General features: G+C 37.7%; 1 protein-coding gene across 1 annotated transcript in view; it reads left to right on the forward strand.

The window, feature by feature from the left end:
* KMT2A (lysine (K)-specific methyltransferase 2A) overlaps positions 1-9,848 on the forward strand; it is an 82,801-nt gene that overhangs the window by 35,027 nt on the left and 37,926 nt on the right. The window contains exons 6-12 of the mRNA XM_008574936.1: positions 37-214; positions 1,534-1,768; positions 3,365-3,429; positions 3,874-4,251; positions 4,573-4,646; positions 5,175-5,306; positions 5,823-5,936. Of these exons, the coding sequence (XP_008573158.1) occupies positions 37-214; positions 1,534-1,768; positions 3,365-3,429; positions 3,874-4,251; positions 4,573-4,646; positions 5,175-5,306; positions 5,823-5,936 (1,176 nt within the window). The remainder of the gene's footprint in view (positions 1-36; positions 215-1,533; positions 1,769-3,364; positions 3,430-3,873; positions 4,252-4,572; positions 4,647-5,174; positions 5,307-5,822; positions 5,937-9,848) is intronic.

The following is a 9,848-nucleotide window of genomic DNA, read 5'->3' on the forward strand; positions in this document are numbered from 1 at the left end:
TTTTCATTGTCTGTTTTTGCTTTGCTTCTTATTTAGGGTCAAGAAAGTGATTCATCAGAGACCTCTGTGCGAGGACCCCGGATTAAACATGTCTGCAGAAGAGCTGCTGTTGCCCTTGGCCGAAAACGAGCTGTATTTCCTGATGACATGCCCACCCTGAGTGCCTTACCATGGGAAGAACGAGAGAAGATTTTGTCTTCCATGGGGAATGATGGTATGTCAGGAAGTCAACCTTGGAGACTTTTGATTTGTTTGCTGATGATTCTGGGATGTCCAGTAGGCTCTTCATGATTAGTCTGGGTCCTCAGAAAAAGAGATGGCGAGAGGGGATTAAATGCACTAGGATTTTATCAGAGGAAATGCCTGAGAAAGAAAATGGGGAGGTAGCCAGGGAAGGCTAGGAGAGCTGTCAGACTTTGATACAAGTCAGACCCCCATGAAGGAGAGAGGGAAGGAAGGTTGGGCAGTACCTTTCTAGACTGCCGTGCAGTATAAGAAAGGTTTGATAAGGTTGTCAGGTAGTCCTTGAGCAAAAGTTGGAGTCTTGTGTCTCTTGGGAACAGGCCTACCACCTTAGTATCCTTGTCTCACTGAATCACTACCTAGGGGTGACCCATGTTAGATGTGGCCTCATTGCACCATTGGATTTCAGAGTGCAGCAGCTGGGGCCCTTGGTTATTTATGTTTCCTGTAGGTGGAGGTCTCTGAGACATATTGTCATGGCTGCCATATAATTCTTAAATGTTGGGTAGCTGCTCATAATGATTTAGGGGTTTAGAGAATCCTTAGAAGCATTCAGTTCATATTCCTGAGTTTGGGCTAGACTGTTTTGTTTTTAGTATTTATTTGTTTGGTTTTTGGTGGCTGGCTGGTATGGGAATCCAAACCCGTTACCTCGGTGTAACAATAAGGCTATACTCTATCCAACTGAGCTAACTGGACAGCCTCTTTTTAGTATTTGGACTTTTGCTTTCATCAAGCTGCAAATTATAGGCATTTTAAAAATATTTAAAGAATTATTTAAAACAGGGGCTGGCCCAGTGGCTCACTGGAGAGTGCGCCGTNTCATCAAGCTGCAAATTATAGGCATTTTAAAAATATTTAAAGAATTATTTAAAACAGGGGCTGGCCCAGTGGCTCACTGGAGAGTGCGCCGCTTGGGAACGTGGCGGCGCTCCCGCCGTGGGTTCGGATCCCATGTGGAGACCGGTTCCCGCTCACTGGCTGAGCATGGTGCAGGCGCAACACCGAGGGTTGCGATCCCGTTGCCAGTCCCCAGTATGGGTGCGACACCGAGGGTTGTGATCCCGTTTCCGGTCAGTAAAAAAGACAAAAAGGAAAAAAAAAAGAATTATTTAAGACAGACTCAGTTCTGCATATGAATATTTTTATTACAATGTATTTCATTTTTGGACTATCAATTAAAACAAAGTTTGAATGTATCTAATGATGTAAAGGGATTTTGAGGATCTCCCACTCTACTGCCAAGGGATTAGATACTCCCTCAGAACTAATGATACATTTCTTTAACAGACAAGTCATCAATTGCTGGCTCAGAAGATGCTGAACCTCTTGCCCCACCCATCAAACCAATTAAACCTGTCACCAGAAACAAGGCACCTCAGGAACCTCCAGTAAAGAAAGGACGTCGGTCACGGCGGTGTGGGCAGTGTCCTGGCTGCCAGGTGCCTGAGGACTGTGGTGTTTGTACTAATTGCTTAGACAAGCCCAAATTTGGTGGCCGCAATATAAAGAAGCAGTGCTGCAAGTGAGTGGATGTCTTACTCTGAGGTGTTGGCCTCTCAGCCAGGAAGGTTGCTTATTTATCCCTGGTTTGCTGCAGACTTGCATTGGGAAACTGAACGTGCTTGTATTGAACCTTCCGAGTTGTAAGATTAGTTGCAAAGTTGGATTTTGTGATGTGGTTAGGTTTGGGCTATAGTTAAATGACAAATTCTCTGGGGCAATGCTGTCTGATACAATGTTCTGCAATACTAGAAATGTTCTATGTATGCTTAGTTCAGTAAGGCAGCCGTTAGCTACATATGGCTTTAGAGCACTTGACATGTGGTTAGTGTGACTGAGGAGCTACATTTTTTATTTTATTTAATTTTAATTTTAATTTTAATAGCCACACGTGATGAGTGGCTACCATATCAGATAGTGCTCTGGAGGGTTTCTACTTAAATCCTGACAGTTTTAGGCATAATATTTATTGGGTCTTCTACAATCACTTTTATCTTTATGATATGCAGGAAACATTGGAGATATTTTGCATAAGTCTCTGTGCTCTCTGACTATCTCTCTTAGAATATTTCTATGCGTATAGAATTTTTGATATGGAATTTTAATTTTATTTATTTATTATTATTTTTGTGGCTGGAAGGACAGTTATCAAACCCTAGACCTTAGTGTTATCTGCACCACTCTCTAACCAACTGAGCTAACTGGCCGGCCCAAGAATTTTTTATTACTCTACATTGTCTTCCCTTTTTTTAGTCAGTTTGTGGATACATTTTCTGCTGACTGGATAGTTTATTTAAAATAGATCAAGAGAGTTGCATTAAACAGAAATTTTGGTGATTGAGCATCTCACAAAGTGCCTATCACAAGGAATAGATATTATCAATAGAAATTTGCTCAATGAATGAATAACATTAAAGTGATTAATATAAAGCATAATTGGGAGAAATGCTGTATTACATACTTCAAGGGAGACAATTTCTATGAGACGAGAAGTAGTTCTGTGCTTTAGTTTGGTCTGGACTTAAACAAGAATTTTGTCTCAGTCCCATTAGCAGAAAGTGAGAGTTCACTGATCACAAAAAGGCACATAATAGCAAGATAAAATTGCTCTAAATTTAGGACATGGATTTGTGCAATTTCAGACTTCAAACTAAGTTTGAGTTTCATTAAATTTAAATTGAGGGTTAAAATAAATCTCAGAGCCATGAGATACAGCCTTGCATTGGCAGACAAGGGACTTGTTAAGTAATTTTAGTCCATTTTGTGTTCAGATTACTATATGAATATTAATCTCATAAAGGAACAGTACTGATTTGACTACAAGAAATATTGACTGGTTATTTTGTATGTGGTGCTAGTCAGTACTGGATTATAAGAAATTTGAGTCCCATTTAAAAAATAATTTGATATTTGCTCATTTTAGAACCTAAGAGTGGTAAAATTGCTGGTCCAGGGAGTCAAAGGCTCAGATTTAATCTGAGCAACAAGCAGTCCTTTTTTCAGCTGTCAGAATGAACCTGAATGAAGATTCACCAATTTTTGCAGACAAATGAACACTTGTTTCAGTTGCTTCTCTTCTTAATGTAATTTATTTTGTGGTTTATAATTGTTATCCTAGGATGAGAAAATGTCAGAATCTACAGTGGATGCCTTCTAAAGCCTACCTTCAGAAGCAAGCTAAAGGTAGTGTTGTAAAAAGTTCTTCCCCACAGTGCTCCCTGCTTTAATGCTGTATAGTCTCATGTATATGCAGTAAAAAGAGAATACTAGTTCTGGGGGTTTCTTTTAGAGTACTGCCCTTTCTCAAGGAATTACTGGTTGTTGAAGCTGTGTGATAGATACATGGGGATTCATTTGACTATTCCCTATATTTTGGGGTATGTTTGAAAATTTCCAAAATAAATTTCTTTTTTAATTCATATAAAAATTATAGTCCATTCCATTTCCTAGAACAACAAAAGTGTACCTATTTTACCTGATCAACTTGGCATTAACCTTGTTGAGGCTTGCAGTGCTAATTTTAGCTGCAGGAAACTGAGAATAAGATTTTTACATTTCTATACTTCTATTTTAAGTAAAAATATTCTCAATTATAGATAGATGACCTTGTTTTTGTTTTTATTCTAGCTGTGAAAAAGAAAGAGAAAAAGTCTAAGACCAGTGAAAAGAAAGAGAGCAAAGAGAGCAATGTTGTGAAGAACTTAGTGGACTCTAGTCAGAAACCTACCCCATCAGCAAGAGAGGATCCTGCCCCCAAGAAAAGCAGTAGTGAGCCTCCTCCACGAAAGCCCATTGAGGAAAAGAGTGAAGAAGGGAATGCCTCTGCCCCAGGGCCTGAATCCAAGCAAGTCACCACTCCAGCTTCCAGGAAGTCCAGCAAGCAGGTCTCTCAGCCAGCACCAGTCGTCTCCCCTCAGCCACCTAGTACAGGACCACCGAGAAAAGAAGTTCCGAAGACCACTCCTAGTGAGCCCAAGAAGAAGCAGCCTCCACCGCCAGAACCAGGTAAGTGGGGAAAGCAAAAAGGAATTGCTGAACCACAAGTACTAGCAAAGAAGCACTGATGTCTTAAACAGCATTTGGAAACCTGAAATGTATAATTTTAAGTCTTCAGTGCAATAAAATTAGCTCTCTTTTAAACTACTATGTATAATAATAAAGAAATAGAAGCAAAAAAACAATTAAATTGGAAATACTGTTTTAATTTACTATTTGAAGCCTGGAGTTTAAATAGTTTATTTTTTCTAATGCTCCTTTCTTCACAGGTCAATCAATCCTAAACTAGTGTTTCCAGCATCTGACTGCAATTTATTTTGAATTCTTTAGGTCCAGAGCAAAGCAAGCAGAAAAAAGTGGCTCCCCGCCCAAGTATCCCTGTAAAACAAAAACCAAAAGAAAAGGTGAGGCGAGATTCATTTCTCTGCGATTTCTTAGGGATGTCTTCTGTTCTGTAAGGAAAAGCTTTATACTTGACATTTGCATGATTGAGTGAAACTGCATTTCTGCTTCTATGTAGATGGCAGTGGAATTTCTTAAAATTAACAAACTTCAGATTTAGGCTTTAGTCCATTTCTTTTTTTGTCTCTCTCCTTTGTTGCTTTTCCCTTCTTTGTTACCCCGTTATTCTGGCGTAGAGATCTGCTTATTCTGCAGGCCATTTGGCATAATTGTTTTGTGTCTTCAACATATTTTAGCAATATTTGTTTAAAAATCACCCTTACCTGTGTCTACTATTTTTTTTATTATGGATAGAAAGGGAGGATTTGAGAATCTTCTGAAGACTACATCTCTGTTTCTATAAGATACCTATGTTGGGAGCATGTTTTCCAGATCTATTAGTAAGATTTGTCATTTACATTCTTATCTGTCGCAAATAGGAAAGCAAATAAGGTTTGGTTTTGTTCTATATTCATTTTCTGTCTCCTTAGGAAAAACCACCTCCAGTCAGTAAGCCGGAGAATGCAGGCACTTTGAATATCCTCAGCACTCTCTCCAATGGCAATAGTTCTAAGCAAAAAATCCCAGCAGATGGAGTCCACAGGATCAGAGTGGACTTTAAGGTAAACATGTTTAGCAATCATGTAGTATGTTGAGTATCATGGACTTTAAATAAAAATGGTGCTACCAACGGTGTTAAAAGAGGGAATCAGTACCAACTGGGAGAATGAATAAGAACTGCCATTAGCAGATGGGTTCAGGTGTATAATGGCTTTAGTCAGTGTTGTAAGGTCACTGTGCACTGACTGAAGAACAGGCATTGAAACATTTCTACCCATTCTGAGTAGTATCTGACGAAATATTTTTTTCACATAGGATTAGCAAAACTCTGAGGGAAATTCAATCCCAGTGTATCTTTGCAATATATTTAATATGAATTGAACCAATAGTTGAGCCTTTTAATAGTTTGTATCTGAGATTAAAAATTTTTAAAGCAGCACTTATTTATAGATTCATTGAAATGAATACTCTTGACATTCTGGTGTCACTCTAATTTTACGCTTTTCATCCTTATTTTCAATCCAAAGTTGTGTCATTGTAAAGCTTTCCTAAGTGATCTTTCTCTCTCTTCTCCATAGGAGGATTGTGAAGCAGAAAATGTGTGGGAGATGGGAGGCTTAGGAATCTTGACCTCTGTTCCCATAACACCCAGAGTGGTTTGCTTTCTCTGTGCCAGTAGTGGGCATGTAGAGGTAAGGGATCCTGCTTCTTTGTACCCCAGAGAGTATAATAGTAGATTATTTTGCTGTGGATGAAAGAAATTACTATGTTCTGTTTTGTTGGTAGTTAGCAGGTAGTATCCCCTATTTAAACCAGCTAATGAAAGGTCTTTGAAGTTTTTTAGAGATTTCAGGAGGTAATCTGTTTTTCATTAGAGTAGCAAAGTTGTTGAGGGTGAAAAGTTTAAGTCTCATCTCTTAAATTCAATCTTTATTAGAGTTCTGATTTTTCTGTTACTGGTCCAAACATGGGAAAAATAATATAGTATTCTATAAAAAGGGATGTTGTTGGTGGTTGTTTTATGTTGAATACCAAAGCCTCCTCATCTATAAACAGCTCTTAGCGATTAATAAGAAAAAGAAATAGGGCCGACCCCGTGGCGCACTTGGGAGAGTGTGGCACTGGGAGCGCAGTGGAGCTCCCGCCGCGGATTCGGATCCTATATAGGGATGGCTGGTGCGCTCACTGGCCGGTCACAAAAAAAACAAAACAAAAAAACAAACAAAAAAAGAAATAACACCCAGGAAGAAATTCGCAAAGGACAGAGATAGATAATTCACAAAATGAGAAATAAAACCATGGCTGGGNCTGAAGAACAGGCATTGAAACATTTCTACCCATTCTGAGTAGTATCTGACGAAATATTTTTTTCACATAGGATTAGCAAAACTCTGAGGGAAATTCAATCCCAGTGTATCTTTGCAATATATTTAATATGAATTGAACCAATAGTTGAGCCTTTTAATAGTTTGTATCTGAGATTAAAAATTTTTAAAGCAGCACTTATTTATAGATTCATTGAAATGAATACTCTTGACATTCTGGTGTCACTCTAATTTTACGCTTTTCATCCTTATTTTCAATCCAAAGTTGTGTCATTGTAAAGCTTTCCTAAGTGATCTTTCTCTCTCTTCTCCATAGGAGGATTGTGAAGCAGAAAATGTGTGGGAGATGGGAGGCTTAGGAATCTTGACCTCTGTTCCCATAACACCCAGAGTGGTTTGCTTTCTCTGTGCCAGTAGTGGGCATGTAGAGGTAAGGGATCCTGCTTCTTTGTACCCCAGAGAGTATAATAGTAGATTATTTTGCTGTGGATGAAAGAAATTACTATGTTCTGTTTTGTTGGTAGTTAGCAGGTAGTATCCCCTATTTAAACCAGCTAATGAAAGGTCTTTGAAGTTTTTTAGAGATTTCAGGAGGTAATCTGTTTTTCATTAGAGTAGCAAAGTTGTTGAGGGTGAAAAGTTTAAGTCTCATCTCTTAAATTCAATCTTTATTAGAGTTCTGATTTTTCTGTTACTGGTCCAAACATGGGAAAAATAATATAGTATTCTATAAAAAGGGATGTTGTTGGTGGTTGTTTTATGTTGAATACCAAAGCCTCCTCATCTATAAACAGCTCTTAGCGATTAATAAGAAAAAGAAATAGGGCCGACCCCGTGGCGCACTTGGGAGAGTGTGGCACTGGGAGCGCAGTGGAGCTCCCGCCGCGGATTCGGATCCTATATAGGGATGGCTGGTGCGCTCACTGGCCGGTCACAAAACAAACAAAACAAACAAACAAACAAACAAAAAAACAAACAAAAAAAAGAAATAACACCCAGTACCCGCCGCGGATTCGGATCCTATATAGGGATGGCTGGTGCGCTCACTGGCCGGTCACAAAAAAAACAAAACAAAAAAACAAACAAAAAAAGAAATAACACCCAGGAAGAAATTCGCAAAGGACAGAGATAGATAATTCACAAAATGAGAAATAAAACCATGGCTGGGGAGGGGGTCATTAAACCCTCCAATGACCAAAACTGGAAACAAAGGATTGTGCAGAAATAGGGCTTTCTGTTGGTGGAAATATAAATTAGTTACAATCTTTCTTTCTGAGGGAGTTGTTTGGAAATATGTATTTATCTTAAATGGGTATACCCTCTAACCCAGCAATTGTACTCTAAATATTTGTCTTAAGGTTATGATTAGATAAATTGGCAAACCTATGTATATAAAGAAGGGTTTATTTCGTGTTGTTCATGATAATAAAAAAATTGCAAACAACCCAAAAGACCATCAATAGGGAGCTTTAGTTAAAATAATTATAAGTCATGCATATAATGGCAAACATGTCCTAAAAATGATAATATAGATTGATATCAACATGGAAAGATGTTCATGACATATCACTGAGTAAAAACAGCAGGTTACAGAATAGTACATAAAGCGTGATCCCATTTTGGTTTGGAAAAGTGTTTTTAAAATATATACAGTTATGTAGAAAAATATCTGGAAGGATTCACACTGATATATTAAGTATGTGGTTGGATTATGGGCAACTGTTGTTTTCTTTTTATGTTCTCTTTTATCTTTTTGAGTTTTTTGCAGTGCGTGTATACCACCTTTACAATGAGAAAGAAAAGAAACAGCAAAATTTTAAATAGAAAGCAGTAGTTTGTCATTCATAAGGATTGTATCCCAAGACGATTACAATTCTCAAATTCCTGAATACCTCCCTAGTTTATTATTTATCGCATAAGCTATGTATTCAAAGGTCATAAAGAAAACCCAAAGCTAGGTGGAAATCTGGATGTTGAGCCTTCAGTGAGACACACACTAGCTAAGAGACTCAGTCTTGCCCACTTGTTGTTTTAAATTACTCATTAGCAGAATTACAAATTATTGCCTACTATTTTTTCATTAAGCAAATATTTATTTTCTCAGTGCCTATTACAAACAACATATTGTTCTGAGTGCTGTGTTTGCTTTATATATCATTGAGACTAAGAATATTCGGTCTACAAGTATCATACTGTATCTCTTTTCCTTCATAATCTAATGTTTTGCATCCACACATGTGCTACCCAAAGGAATAACTTATTTTTATAGCACTAGTCCTTCAACTTCTGTGGTTAAACAGATTTTTTTCAGGGTATAATTGTTCTTTTTTTATAAAAGATGACCGGTAAGGGGATCTTAACCCTTGGCTTGATGTTGTCAGCACCACGCTCAACCAGTGAGTGAACCAGCCATCCCTATATAGGATCTGAACCCGTGGCCTTGGTGTTATCAGCACCACACTCTCCCGAGTGAGCCACGGGCTGGCCCTCAGGGTATAATTGTTCTAATTCAAATTATGTGTAGTTATGCACAACAATCTCACAGGATTCCTAAAAAATGAATTAGAGAATGAATAGCTTACTGCCTGCATTGCACTCCTAAAGCATGACCAGTGCTTGATGAGTTCTCTATCTAAATTTGTAAAACATTTGGGGACTGGCCAGTTCACTCACTTGGGAGAGCATGGTGCTAATAACACCAAGGTCAAGGGTTTGGATCCCCATACTGGCCAACTGCCAAAAATAAAATTAAAAAATAAATTTGTAAAACTTTTTATGTTGACATGATTTCAGACTTACAGAAAAACTACAAGAGAAGTACAAAGATTCCCATATGCCTTTCACCCAGATTCCACAAATGTTGATGTTTTACGTTTGCTTTATCTGTTTCTCTTTGTGTGTATATATTTTGCAAAAGAAGAAATAAGATATAGGCAAACCTTTTTTTCTAAAAATTTGAGAGCAAGTTACAGACATAACCTTTGTCTTTAAATATTTTAGTATTTCCTAAAATCGAGGACATTCTCTTACATAACCATGGTATAATTATCAAAATTAGGAAATTAACATTGGTACATTACTATTTTCTAAATCTGTGGACCTTATTTAGGTTTGACCAGTTGTCTCAATAATTTCTTTACGGAAAAGGAAAATTCTGAGTTGTCTTCACTAGTATTTTTGAAAATTTTTTATCAATATGAAAGTAACATATTTCTAAAATTAGATATGGAAAGGACAAACCAGAGCTTTAGTTGTTTAGCATACTGTAGAAAACCTTTA

The sequence above is a fragment of the Galeopterus variegatus genome, unplaced genomic scaffold (assembly GCF_000696425.1).
Source record: "Galeopterus variegatus unplaced genomic scaffold, G_variegatus-3.0.2 Scaffold1119, whole genome shotgun sequence".
Lineage (NCBI taxonomy): Eukaryota > Metazoa > Chordata > Mammalia > Dermoptera > Cynocephalidae > Galeopterus > Galeopterus variegatus.